This window comes from Gekko japonicus, unplaced genomic scaffold, assembly GCF_001447785.1.
Source record: "Gekko japonicus isolate JY-2015 unplaced genomic scaffold, Gekko_japonicus_V1.1 scaffold778, whole genome shotgun sequence".
Lineage (NCBI taxonomy): Eukaryota > Metazoa > Chordata > Lepidosauria > Squamata > Gekkonidae > Gekko > Gekko japonicus.
Window position 1 is genome coordinate 782,217 of NW_015162501.1, and position 22,007 is coordinate 804,223.

Consider the following 22,007-nt stretch of genomic DNA (forward strand, 5'->3'; position numbering starts at 1 on the left):
TGTAGTCTGGAAACCAAGCTACAGCAAAAATTCCTTGTGGAAATGCTCAGAGACTGTTTGAATTGCTCTAAAGCTTTTAGTCTGAAAATTGCTTTAGTCTGAAAACTGGAGGAGTACTTTAATTCTGGATTTTAATCAATAACTTTAATGTTTTATTCTTTTATTATGTTTTATTTTGAAAGTCTTCTTGGGCTGGTTCCCTGGAGATACAGCATAAAAAAATGTGGATAATCTTTGTTTTCAGTTGCATAAGAAAAATGTGTTTATTTTGATCCTATCAGACATTTCTGCTGCTTTTAACAATACTACTTGATTTTGTTGAGATGAGGTACTGTATTTAAATTGGTTCTGGTCTTTTTCTGACTCAGTGGACTCAGAAAGTCATTGTTAATGACTGAGTCTTGGGGATGAGATGTATCCTGTGGTGGTGTGCAGGGTCTGATCCTGTCACCAGTGCTGTTTAACTTGCATGTCAGAACTTTCAATAAGATCATCCAATGCTTTGGGGTTGTTGTTTATTTATTTAAATAAGCCACAATAAATACCAATCTCTATCTTGGGCCAATAAGCATGTAGTACTCAAGTTGCTGAGGGATAATCACTTAAACTGAACCAAGGCAAGACAAAGGCTATGTTTGTCAAGAAGGTGAACACTCTGGAATGGATTGCTCTGCCCATTTTGGCTAATTTGACTAATTCTGTGGAAAGTTTAGCAGCTTAATTAGATCATGCCTATTAGAAAATCAAATAAATGTGGTTACAAGAATGGCTTTCTTTCTGTGGAACAATCTTGTGCAGAAATTATCTACTTTCTTAGAATCTGCTCACCTGGTCATGCTGATCCATACTTCTGTAACTTTGAGATGAACTCTTGCAATGGGGTTGCCCCAAAGACAAGCTACAGCTGGTGCACAATACAGCTGCTCATCTACTGACAATGGCCTGGATGTGTTTTAAGGTTATTTCAGTTTTAAGACACATCCATTGGACACGTGTATGCTTCAAGATCCAATTGAACATGCTGATTATGATCTTTAAAGTCTTACATACCAGATCACATATATGAATGGCTGTCTCTTCTTGTATGAAGCTGTGAACCAATTCAGATCCTTGCAGAACTTCCTTCTGACTGGCCCCTCCCTCATACCTATTCATTCTGCCACAGTCCAATCTTGGTCATTTTCACTTGTGGCTTCAGCCCTTTGGAGTGGCCTCCACAAAGGGAAGAAGAGTACCCAAATAAGCTAATTTCTGGAGATTATATATGCCTGCCTTTGTTAAAAGGGATTTTGATAACATGTAACCACTGAAATGAGTTATAATTTTTATCTGTTGTATTTTCTGTTGTAATTAAGTATTTATCTTGTTATGTGTGTTTTAATTATTATAATTTTTGTTGTAAGCCACCTTGATTCAATGCTGATGGCAGGATACACATATTTTAATACATTATATTTTCAGTGATTTTGAGCAAGTCATGCTCAAGATCCTACAAGCTAGGCTTCAGCAGTACATGGATAGAGAACTCCCAGAAGTACAAGCTGGGTTTTGAAGAGGTAGAGGAACTAGAGATCAAATTGCCAACATTTGCTGGATTATGGAGAAAGCAAGAGAGTACCAGAAAAACACCCACTTTTGCTTCATTGACTACACTAAAGCTTTTGATTGTGTGGATCACAACAAACTATGGCAAGTCCTTAAAGAGATGGGAGTACCAGACCACCTCACATGTCTCTTGAGAAACCTGTATAAGGGTCAAGAAGTGACAGTTAGGATATGGAACAACTGATTGGTTTAGCATAGAAAAAGGAGTACGACAAGGATGTATATTGTCACACTGCTTTTTTAATTTATATGCAGAGTACATCATGCAAAATGCCAGCCTGGATGATTCAGAAGCCGGAATTAAAATTGCTGGGAAAAACATCAACAACCTCAGATATGCAGACGATACCACTCTGATGGCAGAAAGAGGACCTCAAGAGCCTCTTGCTCAGGGTAAGAGAGGAGAGCACAATGGTTGGCTTGAAACTCAACATCAAAAAACTAAGATCATGGCATCCGGCCCCATCACTCCTTGGCAAACAGAAGTAGAAGTCGTGGAAGCAATGACAGAGTTCACGTTCCTGGGATCCCAGATCACTGCAGATGGTGACTGCAGCCATGAAATTAAAAGACACCTGCTCCTTAGGAGGAAAGCGGCAAACCTTGACAGCATAATAAAAAGTAGAGACATCACCCTGCCAACAAAAGTCCGTATGGTCAAAGCAATAGTATTCCAAGTAGTACTGCATGGCTGTGAGAGTTGGACTATAAGGAAGGCCAAGCGCCAAAAAATAGATTCTTTTGAACTATGGTGCTGGAGAAGACTCTTGAGAGTCCTCTGGACTGCAAGGAGATCAAATCAGTCAATCCTAAAAGGAATCAACCCTGACTGTTCCCTGGAAGGCCAGATACTGAAGCTGAAGCTCAAATACTTTGGCCATCAAATGAGAAGGGAGCACTCACTGGAGAAGGCCCTGATGCTGGGAAAGACTGAAGGTCAAAGAAGAAGGGGATGGCAAAGGATGAGATGGTTAGACAGTGTTATCGAGGCAACGAACACGAAATTAAGCAAACTCCGGAGCACGACAGAAGACAGGAGGGCCTGGCATGATGTGGTCTCAACTGTGCGACTGAACAACAGCAACAACATCTTACAGGACAAATCGGGACTGGATATAGGCCGCAGTCAGATGTACTGTTCTATCTGCTGTTGCCCCGCCTCTAATTGATCCAGGATATTTTGTAACAAAATCATAATCAGATTCACCCCTTTTAGTACTCTTCAAAGCACTTTTAGGGAGTCCTTGAGCGATCAGATCAGCAGCCAGGGAGTGAGGCCATCAGTGCTGATGAGCCTGTTGGGATATGTAGTTTATGGGGCTGTCTGCTTTTAAAAAAAAAATAAATTGGCCTCTGAGCATGTGCACAAGTGCTGATAAGCCTGCTGGGATATGTAGTTCACTGCTGTCTTCCCTCTCTAAATTTTTCAACTAACCCCTTCCCCAATGTACAGAAAAAGCTGAAGTACAGAGGTGTCTTTTTTTGAAAGTTTTTATGAAGAAAAGAAAGCTTTGAGCAGCCCCTGTGGGAGGGAGAGGGAGTTAAAAAAAATGGCAGCCGGAAAACAAGAGACCAGTCAGACCTGCCTGATGATTTGGGTGTGCAACAGAGCAATCAGACAACAGGAAATCCCTTTTGGAACCAGCTCAGATCAACAGGACTGGACTTTCACAGGTATCAAAGAAACACGTAGTTAAGGGGGGAGACGGGACTCAGACTACTGGGGCATGACAGACAGATGTTGCTGTCTGATTGTGCATTTTAAATCTGTAAGGGAACAGCAATGGCAACGGACCAAACTGCATGTCTGATCACAGCCATAGTGTTGTAAATTTTGCCAACAAGCAGATGAGGTAGTTGGAATTCCTTTTCTTTTTTAAGAATGTCAATGTATTTGAAGTTCTCCCCTCCATCTAGCAGTTGAAATCAGACTTGGCCAAACCATTGCAGATAACCATGAGAGCTATTTCGATGTTGTGATTGCCCACAATGTTAGATTTTAGAAAGCAAAGGAGTCAAAACCTAAACAGAGTCCTGAACCTCTCCATAATTTCCCAGTTCCCATTATATTGAGTATATTTAGAAATGTATTCCTAGGACATTGTGAGCCGAATACATCCCAGTGCTGTAAGAGCTGGAGCTGCTGCTTTTTTGAAGGACTGCCTTTCCCAGGATGTGCTCACCTACCAGTTATGCTATTTGTAACACATTCTTCTTGCCATCCCAATATACAGGAAGTTAAGGTCAGAAGTTGCCATTCTAAGCCCTTTTCTGTCGAGCTGTCAGTAAAAACACACAGTGCACCCTCTTGCCAGATTCCAGTTGTGGTTAAAAGAAGAGTTGGGTTTTGTAAGGTTTTCAGTGCAAATAAACCAGGTATACTAACCCCCAAATCTCCAATTTGACATACTTACTAGAATTCCCCAGACTGATTGACTTTACTGTATGTATAGTCTGCCTTTCTCACTGATATTCATCACAGATCTCAAAATTTAGTAATGCAAAAGGAACAGTATAAGATATAAGAAATCCAAAACTGGATTAATGCAGTAAAAACAAGAAATGCAAACAATAAACAGTGCCATAAACTACAGCCTTAATCCCTTTACTACAGCATCCTCCTGAACGTCCAGTTTTCTACAGCCCTATTCTCATACAAAAATGCCCTCCAAACAATTTTATTTTATATATTCTGCAGAATGACAGAAGAATGGGACCTGTTCTGACCTCGGGTTTTCTGACCTCAAGCAAGTCTTTCTATAAAGTGTGAGCCACAACAGTAAATGTGCTGGTACAGCTAGCTCTGATCTTACTCATTCCCAGGGTGGTAACTGTTTGTGCAAAAGGGAAAGCAGATTCATAATAGAATGCACAGTGCTGTAGTGCAGAATGCTGCAGCCAGGATTTTGACTGGAGTGGGGGAAAGGAACCCTATCATTCTGATCTTGGCTCATCTACACTGATTCCCAATTTGTTTCCAAGCCGAATTCAAGGTATTGGTATTGACCTGTATACAGCTTGAGACTAGTATATCCAAAGGACTGCCTCCTCCCATAAGATCCGAAGTGACTGCTAAGGTCATCTTCTGAGGTTTCAGGGCCCATCACCTTATAAGATTAGGAGGTGGCAAGAGGACAGATGGTCCTCTTGATGGTTACACCAAAACTATGGAACTCTCTCTCCAAAGGGATATTCATTTGTCTGCTTCTGTCACTCTTCTGCCAGCAGGCAAAGACTTTGTTTCATCTGGTGTTCCCTCAATGATCCTCCCCTTCCTCACATTATTGTTTCATGAGTTATACATATTTATTTTAATGTTGGTTTTAATTGCTTTTATGAATTGTTTTTATTATATGTTTTTATAGTTTTAATTGTTAGCCACTTTGGTGGCCTTGGTTGGACAAGAAATTGGCATACAAATTTTGTAAGTATGCAAGTACGAAAGTAAATAAATAAACATAATCATAAGCCCCTGACCACTCAGAATAAAACATAGCTTGTTTCTGTCCCAAACATGCATTACCAGTTCTCAAAAAGATCATTCCTGGGTAATAATTAAAAAATGAAAGATTAAAAAATGATGTAGTTCAAAAGTCACACAAACCTACAGTTTAATTAAACTAAATATGCTTAGCTAAGGAACATTTAACCAGTCATGGTTTGAAGCTGCTTCTATAACGTTAGTTAGTCATTTATGGTTACACAGGAAAAACAAATGTGGACATCCTGGTCGTTCTCTGGCACCAATCCTACACACTCCCTGGGCTCCAGAGTCTCCTGGCCAAAACTGAAAACTCTTCCATTTTTTACCACCTGTTGCTAGCATAGTCTCCCTGAATGATAAAACCAGCAATTGTCAAAGACAGACAAGACTGAATGACCACTTTCAAGTTAAAACTTTGCAGTGCAAATGAATCATAGTTAAATCGATGTTTTTATGTTATGCCTAACTCAAGAAAGGATCTAAAACAATGTTTTTGTATTGGTTTATTAATCCCAAGTAGGTTATGTGCAATGAACAAAAACTTGGTCTAATTTCTCAGCACTACCCACAGCAAAAGGTTGTGTAAATTCGTATGTTGATCTTTACAAATACAATGTAATCTCTTAAGTGCTCAGATCTCTCCTTCAGAGTGGAGAAAACACCTTCTGCTTTTTGAACATAAATGAATGTGAATATAATTTTTAAAGAATCTTATAATTCTTTCAGACATGGAATGCTGACATACTATTGGCCATTCCTCACTTTGGAAAACTGGTATTCACATTTGTTTTATGATACCATACACACATGAAGCTGCCTTATACTGAATCAAACCCTTGGTCCATCATGGTCAGTATTGTCTACTCTGACTGGCAGCAGCTGTCTAGGGTCTCTAGGTCTTTCAAATTGCCTACTACCTGACTTCCGGTTTTGGCGGGCTGATGGCGGTCGCTTCCCCAGGGAGCTCCTGAGGGGTGATCCGCGGACCAGCGCAATGAGAGGGGGTGCGAATGTCCGCGGCCCCCTGGAACTCTTGTGGTGGGTCCCTTGCCATGGGGCGTTGAGGGTTGCCTCTATGGGGGCATGTTGCTGGCAGATTGAGGCTTCCCTTTGCCCTGAAGGTCTCTGCACTGTGTTCCCAAATGGGACTACGCTATGCACACCGGGACAAGCACTTGGAGGTACAGTCTTAAAATCGTTACCTGGCGAGATCCGGGTGATCAGATATTGAAGAGTGAGTCTGTTAAAGTGAGAACACCAGAGAATGAGCGAGTCCCCTTTTACTGAAAACGAGGGGGGAGGGGACTCTCCCCCGGAAAGAACAAATAAATTATTAAAGAAAAGTCTTTGTAGTGGGGACGGAGTTTTAAGTGGCAATAGACTGCATTAGAGAGACTCCAGTAGCTAAATAAGCGTTTGGGCAAGTTTTGGGGACTTTGGCAAATTCTATACAAAGTAAACATGTTTTAAAATGGTTATCTGCGATGCAGTAGAAGCAGCAAGCGAGACCCAAGCTTTTTTCAGGAAGTGGAAGAGCAACTGGCCCATGTGACCAGAAGTAACCATTGACTCTTTCAGGCTGGATGCTAAGCCTTTGACCCCTGCTGGGGCAAAAATGAGGTACTTAAGAACTGTGCTATATATTGGCTATTATTTTCAAGGGACTGTGTTAACATTGGAGAAGTGACTAGCCTTTGATCACAGGGATTTCCAATATTCAAGAGGAGAGTCTAATGAGTAGGTTCAAGCAAAGCTGAAAGCGAAGGGGTATTCCATGGACATATCCGAAAGAAGTCTGACGGGCAAAAGGGCGGATAGACTCTCTGTACGTTTGGCTTCCAAAAGCAACAAATCGAATTATCTCTAAGATTGAAGGAAAGAATTCAAGTGAATAACAGTCCTTGAAAAAGAAAAAGGGACTTTGTTTTGAGATGACCAGTTCCAGTAAGACAATGCCACAGGGAAAGTGTTCAAGAAGAAAGAAGATTACAGCGTGGGAAGATAAACTGACTGTGTTACACCTACTGAGGGGAATTTAGTTATTAATTTACTTTAAATGAAGGAGGGGAAAAACAATTATAAAATGAGATGCCACTGTTCTCTGAAATTTGTGTTTAACTCAGTTAGCGATTCTCCTGGAATGCTCTTTATATAGTCAGATCTGATGGTTTGTTAACACAATTGATGATGATGATTGACCACTCTCAATGTTAAGAAAAGCAATTTTTATATTGTTAAGCTAATACTTTTATAAGCAGTATATGACTTCCAACTCATGGGTTTTAGTGGGTTTTCTTTCCTTTCTCCTATAGTTTGTAGATCCCCTCCCTAATTTCATTGTAGTTTTTAGAAAATGCAAATTAAAAAATCCCCTACAGGGGGCCATAAAAAAAATTGCCTACTACCTGATCCATTTAGCTGGCGATGCCAGGGATTGAACCTAGGACCTTCTGCATACATAGCAGAGGCTCTTCCACTCAGCCACATTCCCTCACATCACAACGCATTAGGTGATTTGAATTCAGTCTTCACACTGACTTCTCTTCTACAAAATTGCTTGAAAAATTCAAATACAGAACTGAAGGATACTCTCATACAAATGTAATATAATGAAAATGACTGATTTGAACTATATCAATACAGAAACTAAAGGAAATTTTTCAGATCTGAGTTTAGTTCCATGCTGCAGAAATGGAAGACAGACAAACAATGTTTGGAATATACCTTAAAAGGGGACCAAAAATGGAGGTGAATCATGGAATGGAAATGATGCAGACAAAAGATTCATTTACTCATATTAAGTATGCCTTGGATATGAATTTTATTTAATTCACAGTAAATGTAGCTGCCAGCACAACCATCTCAGAACATTAAAGACAAAACAAACAAGCACATAAAGAAGCAACAATATTTACTTTTGCACATGGAACAATAGCTACACAGCAATTCCACTTTTTTTTAAAAAAAATATTCGACTTATATCCCGCCCTCCCCACATGGCAGGCTCAGGGCAGGTTACATCAGATTTAATAAGAATACAATATATAAAATACAAAGGAATTGGTAAAAATACAATTAAAACACTAATAAATTACAACTATATCCTTCAGACGGTGCAGTTGTCATTAGAATTAAGTCTTACAGATGCCATCTCTGGTAAGCAGTTCTGACCCACTGAGGGGAGACCCAGAAATGAGGGAGGGATGTCCGTCACTCTAGTTAAAAGCCTGGCAGAAGAGCTCTGTCTTACAGGCCCTGCGGAACTGTAAAAGGTCCCGCAGGGCCCTGATCTTGTATGGGAGTTCATTCCACCAGGTAGGGGCCAGGGCTGAAAAGGCCCTAGTCGAGGTGAGACAGACGTCTCTGGGGCCAGGGATCACCAGAAGGTGCTGATTGGCAGATCATAAAACCCTTCGGGGCTCATAGGGGAAGAGGTTATGTTTATATTTTGGGTTTTTACAGTTTGTTATGGAAACAACAATACCTGAAGAACAGGCTTTCCTGAACATTGTAGTTCATTGTTTTACATGAGGCCTTTCAAATCTTTGCTTACAGATGTTCAGTATTTTTTTAAAGCCTTGGAAATTGAGGTGTAGCAATAAATTAGACAGTCATTTTGAAATAAGGAATATTGATATGAAAATGTATTGTGAGTCAATCGGTCCTTCAAAAGCATTCATGAGGAGAAGATGCAGACATAACGGTGCAAGTGGCTTTTTAAAAAGACAGCCTGTGTTTCAAAAACTACTCAAGGAATACAACACTATGCTATCTGGAAATCATCATGGTAACAAAGTGTGTTTTTAGAAGTTAAATTCTCTAGAGCAAACAGGAATTTAAAAAGCTCCTGTAAATTTACTATAAACAAAGCAGCACTATTGCAAAGCTGAAACTGCTTGTACCCTCCTGCTTTCATGAATGGACAAGTAGATGGTCATAACTGTAGGACACAAATCCTTTTAACAAGACATCCTTGAAAGGCTTCCTTTTAAGAACAAAAGCAGATTTTTAAAAAATTGTTTCAACTACAGACCCTAGTAATCTAGATTAAAGACAGACTAAATATTTCCAGGAACAGCTGCAAGCTTTTCTGCTTTGGGATGAACTCTTCTTCTTCCCTTCCTTCTTCCTTTATTAACAAATACACTTGGGATTTAGTCCTGTTGTTGCCTCTCTCCTTGTGTTTCAGGGAGACTTCTGGCTTTTTAAAAATTTTCTCTTCCAAGTACCTGATATGTTTATCAATTTTATTATTCACCACTGTTTGTTTGTTTTCTAAAAATATTTCTGACTCATATTGTCTTACAAGGAATAGCATACTAGGAGAAATTGATTGATAGCTTCATGTAAAGACACTAAAGGCTAAAGGCAGTTGGGTACAAGGAGGAAAGGGCTGCTTTTGGCTGGCATTTTCTTGCAGGTCTTTAAACTGGATTTGTCTCCTTAACACTGAGAAAAACCTGAAGTCAATTTTTAGATCTTCTTTAGGCTGAGTGATAAGCAGCAGGAAATTTACATTTAAAATCTGGGAGGAAGTGACTTCATTGGAAGGGGGAGGAGCTGAAAGAGCTGACCTTTTACCTGGATGTGACTTCACGTGATGTGACAGCACCTCCTCACTCAGCTTCCTTCACTTTCCAAACTCTGCCATTCCCAGGTATGACTGAAATTCCAGCCATTTCACTCAGCCAGAGTTGTCAACCCTATGGAAGAAGACCTTTGTGTTTTCTGTTGTGGTTTCCTCTGCCAAATGAGTTCTGCTGAAGTCTGGCTAATATGGTTAAGCTGTCCATTTTTCCTATTTGGAGTGTGCACAGAAGGGTATCTATCTGCAGGAGGATATTTGAACTTAAATTTTAAGCAAATCTCTAACCTTTCATACATATATCATAAAATGGCTTCTAGAAACACTATTATATACCATCTCTATGCTTTATATCATGGTACAATTTATACTAATATTTCATGCGCATTACAAATTATAATAGACATATATTTTGTACGAGGAGGCAGTCTGCACATGAGAACCCAGGCATTCTCTTTGCATCTGTGTCCAATCTATCTCAATGTAAATCCTATGCAATATCTTATTCATTCACATGAAATTGTACTTACATAAGAATCTACATGATCTGCTCAAAGTTAATTCTAGAATGTAAACAGTTATTATTAGGGATGGGCATGAACCAAACCACAAACCTAAATTTATCACAAATTTGGCCTGATACATGGTTCACAAACCAAGGTTCATGCCCATCCCTATCCACGACCCTCCCATGTTCCTCCACATAGTTTTTGGAAGGTTTGTGGGGTTCGTGGTGGGAAGCAAGGGAGGGGAGCAAGAAGGATTGCTGAAATCACTCGCATCTATGTCTGGGATCTGCCACCCTGACTCTGCTGACCCTTGGGCTGCAATCCCCAACACTGTGGGAGGCATGGGCGAGAAGAGCCCATTGGAGCTGCAGGTAACCCAGCAGCCCCAATGAGAAGAGGAAAGAAGACGGGCCCTGCCCATGGTTAAGCTATGGGGCATCTCGGAGATGCAGCACCAGGACCCAGCTGCAGAGAAGGCCAGAGCCAAACCCACAAAGGAGGCAGGGCTGGGTGAGGCTAAGAGAAGGGAGATGGGGAGGATCCACCAGGACCCACGCTCAGGGTGGACAGCTGAAAACCTCCTCAACCTGCTCCTCTGAAGGAAGATTGGGATTAGTGAGAGAGGGGAGAGTAATGGATTGGGAGGCTGACTTAAGCCAGGTGGCACAGACAGGCAGAGGAGGAAGAGCGCACATCTCTCAAAGGGGAAGCAGAACGCCCAGACAGAATCCCCCTGAAAGCGTGTTTGCTGGAGAGAGGAACAAGAGTCAGACTAACCCTCCTCCTGCAGCTATATCTGAGGCCTGCCCTTCTGTCGCTATTGGCTACAAAATCACATCCTGGAGACCCCAACTCCTCAGGCGACCACCCAGGAGTAGTCAGGACAGGCAATCTATTTCAGCCTAATACAGTGAAATAGATGACAACCATTCCAACAATTCCTCTCACTCCCCCCTGCTTCCAAGTGAGCCCTTTAAATGGATTTTGCAAGCAGGTGCCATGTGGGACTGAAGTCGAAGCAGTGAATTCAACACTTCTAGGTGAATTTGTCACTTGGACTCCACTCCTGCATTGTGCCCACTGTTAAAACCCATTTAAAGGAAACATTCCCTTTAAATGGAGTCCAAGCAGCAAATTCACCCACTTGGACTCCACTGGTGGAGCTGCCACCAGTAGAAAGGAGGGTGGGAAAATCTCCCCCCTTCCATTCTGCTGGTCTCAGGGAGCTGCCCCCAGCAGAAAGAAGGGGGGGGAATCCATGAACCTCATGAACCCGAACCAGTTTGTGAAGTGAGGGAAGTTCATCCCTGATAATGTTTCGTGGGACCTCCCAAACCACGAACTGGAATGAACCTCCATTTTCCTTCGTGCTCATCCCTAGTCATTTTATAGTTCAACTTTACATACCTTCACTATCCATCTGGAAATTGATACAAATATCAAATTACTTCAGATCATATTCTGATACTGTAATCTGATATCAGATTATATAATCAGGGTGAAAAAATGCAGGCACTAAAGTTTCTGTTCCTACCATATGAGTTACTATGTGTAAATCATGTTCTCCTCTTGGAATGCAATCCTAAACAGAGTTATGCTCTTCTAAATCCATTGACAGCAGTGGTTTAGAAGGCAGTGGATTTACCTGTTTAGCACTGCACTGTTACAATTGGTCATTCACTTGAGGAGGAAAGAAATAGATCCTAGGCAGACTTGAGGCAATTAAGCAAAACAGACTTAAACATATAGGCATAATCATGTCTCTCTCTCCTTTTGAAGTTAGTACCAAAGTTTTTTGAGGAAAAGCTGCAAAGTACTGAATATACAGTTTATACATGGGGATATGTATTGTTATCTACAATGCAATCCTATATGTTGATTTTATCAATCTTACACTGAACAAATTCTACATACTCATATGAAAAAAGGGAATATACATATCAAATTCTAAAGTGCAGACAGAGTGCAGGCAGAAGAAATTGGGAATAATTCCTGATAGAAAGTAGGAATGATTCTACAGAATTATCACTGTGAATGTAAACAAAAAAAGATCATGAAAGTACTATGGAAGTCAATTCAGATTTTTGTAGCACCTACTTTAAAGAAGTACCTGCAAGGACATAAAAAGGTTGAATATAGGCAATATCTGTGCTCACACAAGACACTTCTGTCATTATAACAGTCTATTCTTACCTCCCTGCTCTTATTGCAGCCCAAAGATCTCCCTGATGAACAGCTTGATGGGCAAATTGGGGGTCCACATCAGGAAGGGGGAACTGATGAAAATTATCCCTACTCTTCAGTTAGCAGAAAATATATTCTGGTTCCAACCCAATAATTACATTTAAATGACTTCTATTTTTGCACATTTTTATTGACAGTACAAAACCTTCAGGATATATTAGCAGTCTGGCATTCATCAGAATTAGGAGTCTCTTTATTACCACCCAGAAATTCATATACTGGTGTGCTGTATTATATATTGTCTGAGAATTTGCATGAGAAGTTGATTCAAGGTCTTAGTCTCAAACAGTTCATTCGCTGTTCAGTTGCAGTTACAAAAGCATCATATAAAAATCACTATGCACCAATATATTCAACTGATTAAAACACCTCTCTTTTAACCAACTGATAAAATCTATTGATTACATTTAAATATTTTCTTACATTATCAAAAACTTTAAAGATGCCATTCTAAGTGAATGAAGTAAGTTAGAAAATTCAATATTAATGAAACGAAAGTACTACTAATTTAAGAAATAAAAACATATTTAATATTTTCCCTTCCTTCCCATGGCTCTGCAACACAGCACAAATGAAAATAGCTTCAGAAAACAAATGTACTCTTAACTCATAACCCAACCAATTAAAATTTGCCCTTACCAATTAAAACTGGCCTCCACCTGTTAATAAAGTGTCAGTTGATTCATCTACCAATTAAACCAATTAAAGCTGACAGCCTTACTGTACGGTAGAAAAAAGGACACCAGAATTCTATGGACTCCTAGCTTTTCATTCGCACTCCAGTTCTGTCTTGCTTTCTCAGGCAGGAAACAGGGCTTTTTCATCTCTTCATCCCTTTAGCATCTCTGTGTTCCTTCATAATTTTCCATTTAATAGTGGCTATTCTGCTAAAGGACCTTGGTGGGACAGGACTCAACATTATACCAACATTTAAACTATAAATTCATATCTTGCAGCATTTAACCAAATGAATGTTATGCACTTTAACAACTTCAGAATACTTTCAATAGAGCAGCCAAGTTAGTCTGTTCCAGCGAAGTAAAACAAGACTCAAGTGGCATCTTTTAAGTCTAACCAACTTTATTCCAGCATTAGCTTTTGTGAGTCAGACCTCACTTTTCCAGATGCATATGAAACGAAAACTTTACCTGTTATAAAACATTTTTATGTGAGACCCTTTGCAAGGGACTGTAAACAGATATATACTTAATGATTGATGAAAGAGGTCACAGAGCCAGCCTCCCATGAGATAAACAAGGGTGTTTTCCACAGAGGGATGTGTGCAGTTTCTCTGTGGCTGCTGAAACGGTACAGTGGCAATGGGGTGTCCACATGGCAGGTTTCTCCAGTTTCATTGCCCTAACCCCTTGGCAATGGTCATACTCCCCACCATGTGGCAAATGATAGCTGGGAATTCAGAGAACCTGATAACATAGACTGTTATGTAGTCAATGTTATATTCAATTGTTGATTAAAAATAATTAAAGCCATCCACCCAGTGGCAGGGGGAGGAACAGCTACTCGGGGAGCATAGCAGAGAAAATGGCTGCCATGTGAGCAGGGCCAGGAAAATCTGAACTTTCCCACCCACAAGGCAGCCATACAGGCTTTCCAAAAACTTTGCAGCGAAACCATTACCACAATGCTCTGGAGAGGCAGGGGGGATTTCCCAACAGCATCAAAGCCAGGGCAAATAACCTGTGGGGAAATGACCATCATTTATAAACAAAGTCTTATCTAGAAAGATTAAGTACAAAGCTTAAGAAAAGGAATACGGGTGATATACAGCATAATAGTATGATTATAAGAACCACAAATTTAGAGTTCAGTGGCACCTTTAAGACCAACAAAAGTCTATTCAAGGTATGAGCTTTCGTGTGCAATGCACACTTTTTCAAATACATTGGAATGGTGGTTCTAAACTTATAGACAGGGATTTAACAGCAAATTAATATGTAACAATGATGTTTAAGTTATGCAAAGTGAAAAACTAAATAACAAGTTAAGGTTATAAGGTCAACAGTTGTAAAGCAATAAATATGTCAAAATAGCAGATGAATGTCTAAAGGTATTGAGAAAAACTGTTAGAAGACAGACCCAAAAGAGACAATAATAGAACACCACTAGTGGTCACATACAACTCTCATCTCAAAACAGTACAAAGCATCATCAATGACTTACAACCTCTACTGGATAATGACAGTTCTCTTTTGCAAGTCCGTGGGGGGGGCAAACCTTTTCTTGCACACAGACAACCCCCTCGTCTCAAACAACTCCTCACCCACAATAGTGCAACATGGACACTGGGACCAGAGCTTGCAATAAACCCAGATGCCAACTTTGCTGCCATATACACCCAGACAACACAATCACTGGACCTAACAACATCAACTACACCATCAGGAGCTCATTCACTTGCTCATCTTCTAACATTGTAAAGGTGAAGGTAAAGGTTCCCTTGCTCGAAAGCCAGTCAAGTCCGACTCTAGGGTTGCAATGCTCATCTCCGTTTCAAAGCCGAAGAGCCAGCGCTGTCCAAAGATGTTTCCATAGTCATGTGGCCGGCATGACTAAACACCAAGGCGCACGGAACGCTGTTACCTTCCCACTGAAGTGGTCCCTATTTATCTACTTACAATTTCTTAACCACTTGAGCCACCACAGGTCCTCTAACATTGTATATTCCATTAAATGTCAACAATGCCCTTCGGTTCTCTACATAGGACAAACAGGACAAACCCTGCGGCAGAGGATAAATGGATACAAATCTGACATCAAGAATCACAAGATTGACAAACCTGTAAGAGAACATTTTAACCTTACAGGACATTCAATGGATGACCTCAAAGTTGCTGTTTTATTACAAAGGAACTTCAGGAACAAAATGGAAAAGGAAATTGCAGAATTACAAGTTATTCCAACACTTGGAACAAAAACCACCCCAGGACTCAACAGGGATATTGGAGTTTTATCCCATTACATATGCTAATACCGCCTGCCAACCTAGCAGTTCGAAAGCAAGAAATTGCAAGTAGATAAATAGGTACCACTTCAGTGGGAAGGTAACAGCGTTCCACATGCCTTGGTGTTTAGTCATGCTGGCCACATGACCACGGAAATGTTTTCGGACAGCGCTGACTCTTCGGCTTTGAAACAGAGATGAGCACCGTAACCCTAGAGTTGGACTCGACTGGCTTTCGAGCAAGGGAACCTTTACCTTTATATGCTAACACATTCATTCCTCACATATGTATTCTCAAAAAGAAGGACTATAAATCCTCTGTATTTTAGTGTATTTCTTTTTTCAGAATAGTATATTAGAATACTGAATGGATGTTTGCTGACAACATTACATCCAGTTCAAAATATACTGTTGTGCCCTCCAGGTGGCCTCTATGCCTGAGATGAGATAATTAAGATTCTGTTACTTTCCCACAATTACAATAAAACACCTTTAGACATTCATCTGCTTTTGACATATTTATTGCTTTACAACTGTTGACCTTATAACCTTGTTATTTAGTTTTTCACTTTGCATAACTTAAACATCATTGTTACATATTAATTTGCTGTTAAATCCCTGTCTATAAGTTTAGAACCACCATTCCAATCTATTTGAAAAAGTGTGCCTTGCACACGAAAGCTCATACCTTGAATAAACTTTTGTTGGACTTAAAGGTGCCACTGGACTCTAAATTTGTTCTACTGCTTGAGATCAAAACGGCTGACTACCTGGATCTATAAGAACCACAAAATCTCTACACAACTGTATTGAACTATAGTGAGTTAGGAACCTCAAATCAGTTTAGTGGTGCTAAGAAACATTATAAATGGCCTATATTAGATCAGACATTTCCTGGAAGACACATCTAGAGGCTGCTCTTAGACTGGCAAACAACTCTGCAAGTGCTATTACTTTATGCTTTTCAGCTCTGGCTCTCAGTATGTTCCTGCTGTCCTCACAGCTTTTAAGGCTAAAGTTGTTGCTCAACTAAAGTTGTTGCTTCAATTTGGATTGAAACATGTAATGAAGATCTGGATAAACCACTGCTGAAAGTTTTTGCAATAGATTTCTGGAATCCTTAAACATGTGTCTGGAGTAGCACTGTGGTCCAAATTTAGCCTGAAATCCCTTAAACCTCAAAGCTTGGATCAGAGCTCTCAAATGGAAGCTCAAAACTTTAAGAGTTACTCCTTCTGAGGGACTCTTATATTTAGTAAAACAAGATAAATCTTATACTGCTGGGGATGAATTGTTGGACTCCAAACTACATTATCTCAAGATCTCTCTGGATATTATCTTCTACTGGGACATCAAAAAACTTTTCAATACAGTGAAAGAACACATTGAGAAGCTTGATTATTTAAGTACCACTCCGAAGTCCAGACGTACCTGCTCCTCAGCTGCAAATGGAATTCCACCTCCCCAAAAGATGGTGGATTATATGAAAAATTTAACAGCTTCAAAATATAGAAGAGCTTTTATCCTCGGATTTCTAAATGGGTTAAAAAATCAGCAGGCGTTGTGTAAAGCAACCAAATTCAGAAAGGCTATGCCTGTGCGGCAGTGGGAAAATAGAGACTATAGATCATATCCTACTTGACTGCTGTATCTATTCAGAGTACAGAACTGAGTTTATTATCCCTCTTAAAGGTTTGTCCACTGTGTCACAACTGCTAGGGTGACATGGCTTTTGAGAAATAAACAAAAAAGTCACTCTGGCCAAATTCTTTTCAAATGTTGTGGCTCATTGTACAGCTGTTCAGAACCAATAGGTTGATGGAACAGTAATTTTATCATCGTTAAACCAGCATAGACCATGGTGTATATTTCAGAATAACCTGGGCAAGAGAGGATTGCCACATTTCCTTAAAATTACTTTCAAATTTCGGGGGGGGGGGAGAAGATTACAGTTTTCTGGATAGAGATGAAGGTTTAAAGAAATGATGAGTGACATTCAATCTTGAGTTTACCTAATGCTATAACATAAGGGACTGTGAAGCCTAAATATTATTTCTGATTAAAATGGAGCATTTTCTTTGCACATATAGTTTTGTGAGAGTGGTCTCTCCTCTTGCTGAGTCTTTCAAATAATCAGTGCAAAATACAATAAATATTGTTGTTATTCAGATATTATTTATTTTATTTATTTATACATTAGATTTGTGAATCACTCAATCCCTGAGTTCACAGGGCTCTGGGCGATGTACAACAAAGTTAAAAAACATCAACATGACATTGTTAAAATCAGTAAATCATTTATTCCTATATTATTCATAATCTCAAAATGGCATTGATTTAATCCTAAACCCCATACCACTCTGTGTTGCCATCTTGTGGGCAGGGCAAGAAGAAGGCCAAGAGAGAAGGTGGGGGAAAAGAGGAGGGTACAAGCCATGATGGAAACCATTGCTGTCCTCAACCAAAGCTGCCTTACAGGCCCTGTGGTACTGCAATGTTCTGCAGGGACTTGATGGTATTTGGCAGAGAGTTCCATCAGGTCAGAGCCAGGACTGAAAAAGCCCTGGCTTAAGTCAAGGACAGCTGGATAACTTTGGGGCTAGGGATCACCAGTAGATTGTTGTCAGTGCAGCGCTTTGCCAGGGACATTCTGGAGGAGGTGGTCCTGAAGATATGCAGGTCCCAGACTACTCAAATGGAATCCAGAATCTTCCTCTAAGCAAGTACTTTTTTTGAGAACATCAGATTTTTCTAGTGTACATATCATTCTGGGGGGGGGGAGGACTATAATCTTCCCCCTGCTGATGGAGCCATGGAAATTAAGAGTGCTCTTAGAATGTAGTTATATGAGTGCCATAGGAATATATTATACAAGAAGCAGCAACCTGCAATACTCATGGGGGGGGAGCTCCACGCAGAGGAGGAAGCCGCTGCAGGTGAGCCTTCTCCCCTGCCCCTGCCTGGCCCTGACGGCGAGGTCCGTGCAGCTCTGAGCCGCCGGGCCCGCCAAACCTCCCCCACCCCCCCGGCAACAGCGGTGAGGCTCATGCAGCTCCAAGCTGCCGGGCCCGCCAAACCTCCCCCGCCGCCACAGCAATAGCAGCAAGGCCTGAGCTCGGCCCACTAAGCCTTCTCCCTCCGCCCTCCCCTAGCAGCAGTGGCAAGGCCTGACTGGCTTGCCAAGCTTTCTCTCCCCCCAGTGGCGGTGGGGGCTGAGCAGCTCACAGCTGTTAGCTTGCCAAGCCTTCAGTTCTCAGAGCATTATCTGTACATGTGCAGGAAATGCTCTTTTACTTTTGGGGGGATTTAAGTATCCTCCCTATAGTTTTTTATAGATTTCACATTTTTCTGCATATCTGGGGATTGCCCCAAATGTGCAGGAAAATCTCTTTGCCCCCTAGGTGCCCCTGATGTGCGGATTTAGATATCTACACGCGGGGGGCGCCTTGGCTATTAGATATATAGGTATCAATTAGTATCCACAATATGCCTGCTTAGTGATGCTTTCACAGAATCCACTACCACATGTATTCTGTGGTGCAACAGCACACAGCTGACGAACACTTGAGTTGACACTAAAGGCAAAATATGGAGATTTTTTTTCTTATAAATTTTACTCCTAAAACCCTCATGCTATGGGCTGCAATTGTACAGCTTTAAAAAATACAGTGAATAGGGAATAACAACATGGTGCTGCTTGTAAGGCTCTAGAATAGATATCTTACCTCATTACATATGGATTGAATATCAAATTATTGCCTTTGAATCTGAACTTGCAGAACTATTCTTTAAAAGTAGTATAGGTACACTTCAACTGATTGTCAGGGTAAATGGCAAAACATGTAATATCACCATATATATTTTATTAATATAGAGATACTGTGATTGTCTTTATAGACAGAGGCTGAAAATGGAAGATATGCCTATCAGAACTAGACTATTTAAAGCAATTTGTAATATTGCCCAAACCCACTAGCCTACTAATGGTTGTTTTAGAATTAACTGAGAATTTTGGTGTCTATTTTAACTAGGCATATTGAATTGTATATTACCACATATATAGAGCTTAGGACTGAAGAAGTAAAGTAAGCTGCCATTCTGGTGAAGATAAATATCATAATAAAAAGCCTCAAATGGGTTTCTCAGCCTTTGTGTAAACTTGGCTTTCTTGCCATTCTTACTTGAAAGGACAAATGTGCATACTAACAAATCAACTACTGGTCTAACTAAGTTCTACTCAAATTATAAGCCTTCATGTGGCTTGTGAGGCAAATCTTTTTCTGGTGGGGCTGAAGTTCTCAGTGCAGAAAGAAAAGCTTAGCCAATAGAAAGCTGTTATCAGGATAGATCTCTAAACTGCAAGCTGTCAATCACTTTAGATGACAGTTCTCAGCTGCTGCAAGTTAATCACTTCTCCCAACCTAAGCGACAATTCTGATAATAAGATGGCAGGTGGGAGTGATGACTTCTATAGTTAAGAAAGCTAACACATAGGCAGAAAAACTCTCTTAAAGGAGACCAGTTTCTTGATATAGAGTTAGAAGAGATCCTAGAGGTCACCTACTTCAACCCTCATGCTCAGTGTGGGCATCAGCAACTACAGCCCCCCCCCTTAAAGGAGCAAGTGATTTTAAAAAATGTTTTTAAATGACTGGAAAAAGCATTTACAGGAGAGATTCTTGTGGGGGTGGAGAAAGGGGGTGGAACCCCTAAAAGCCCCACCGTAGCTACAGGCCTGGTGTGCACACACGCGTCTTCAGGTACACTGTATCTGAAGAGATACACTGTATCTGAAGAGAGCTCATACCTTGAATAAAACTTTGTTGGTCATAAAGTTACCACTGTTCTGCTGCTTCAGTCCAACACTGCTACCCACCTGAATCTAACTACTGGTCTAGTCATTGTTCCTTCCCTTTCCAAGTTCTTCAGAATGCTGCTTCCCCTTTTGTTTTCCATTTTTTTAGAGTGCTGAATATAAATTTATTCATACTTTTTCATTCATTGCCATATTCAAAACAATCACAATCACTTTAAAGATAGTTGCAAAATTGTTCCAGGAATGGTGATGAGGTGGGTCATGTTACAGGCACCAGCCAGTCCACACCAGACATTGCAACTTATGAAGCTCATGCACTCAACTGGAATTTTCAGAACTTAACATATACAGGAAAGGAACATTTTAATTAAATGCTATGAGAGAACGTAGACAGTTGTCCTACTGTGAAAATGTTACTATCATGTTCAAAACACAAAGATTTATCCACTGTTTGGCCTCAAAGGAAAGCATACTACAACATTTGAATATATCAGTGCAAGAAAAAAAAGAAACAAAGATTTGTTTGTTTGTTATTTCGTCCTACCTGTGGGTCAGAGAGTCGAGATAGATCAGGGTACAAGTAGAATTTTATTCCCTCAGAGGCCCCAGGAAGTGTTACTCCTCGTATCAGCAGAACCAACAGCATCATGTAAGGGAAAGTAGCAGTTACATATACAACCTATGAACAAAACAGACAATACACAGTTAGGAATGCACAACCCATACACTTTCAGTTCTTGTAGAGTTTCCTTATATTGAAGAAGTTCAAACTCATCCTACCTGATTTTTTTTAAAGAATGTGAGTTCAGCTGTTGCCAAATTTTGTTTTATGGTTTTATGCCTATCATTATTAACATTTAGTGTTTTTTCTGGTTGCTGAATAAAAGGAGGAGAAAAATTATAAGGAAAAGAGAGGATGGGATCTTCACATAGGGAAGGTAGCCTTTGGAGCAGCACAAAAGGGAACTGCAACTTCCTGAGATCTCCAGAGCAATACTACAACAGATAGGGGTTCTAGGAAAAAAGCCCACGGTAAAAAGCCCATGCTCGTAAATCCTCACAGGAAAAAAGCCCACGTGTAAATAAGCCCACATGGAAAAAAACTCATATACATAAAAGCCCACACGGGAAAAAACCCACATGGAAAAATACCATTGTTAGTTTGTGGCAAGCGAGGTTCCTCTGCAGTCCATCATATAGAGACCACACACCAGTGTTCCCTCTAAGCTGAGTTAGTGTGAGCTAGCTAGATCACAGGTTTTTAGCCTCCAGTTTACAGATTTTTGTCTTCGCTCAGGAAGGATGGCTCCAGAGCAAACTGATTTATGCAGTAGCCAAATTGCTAGCTCACAACTGTAATGCCAGTAGCTCACAATGTAGAATTTTTGCTCACAGCACTCTACACCTTAGAGGGAGTATTGCCACACACTAGGATGACTGCTGTGGAATAGAATTAAGAGCACTACAGGACATGGTTACCACTTCTGTTGTTATTTGTTATTTAATGTTGTCTTATGGTTTTGTTATCTTAAGCTAAGCTTCATAGATCTATGAAGCCTTAACTACTTCTACTATTTAAGAAAGAGAAAGAGGAGGAGGCGGTGGCTGAGGAGGCTGGGTAACATAATTAACATAAGAAGAACCCTGCTGGATCACAGGAGTCCCTGCAGTTGGTAGGGACTGATCTTTTAGTTTCACAATGGGACCAGAGATATAAAAGGAGTAGCCTGGTGTGGTTCAGGCCTTTTATTATCCAGGCCCTGAAGAAAGCAAGACTTTTTACGTAGGTAAGTTCTCCACAC

The 22,007-nt window shown here is 40.4% G+C and overlaps 1 protein-coding gene across 1 annotated transcript in view; it reads right to left on the reverse strand.

The window, feature by feature from the left end:
• LOC107106030 (sodium- and chloride-dependent GABA transporter 3-like) overlaps window positions 1-21,081 on the reverse strand; it is a gene marked incomplete at its 5' end in the record, with an annotated part of 114,785 nt that extends 93,704 nt beyond the window's left edge. Inside the window, 2 exons of the mRNA XM_015406111.1 lie at window positions 20,750-20,884; window positions 20,986-21,081. Coding sequence (XP_015261597.1) covers window positions 20,750-20,884; window positions 20,986-21,081 — 231 coding nt within the window. The remainder of the gene's footprint in view (window positions 1-20,749; window positions 20,885-20,985) is intronic.
• Between the last annotated feature and the right edge of the window lie 926 nt (window positions 21,082-22,007).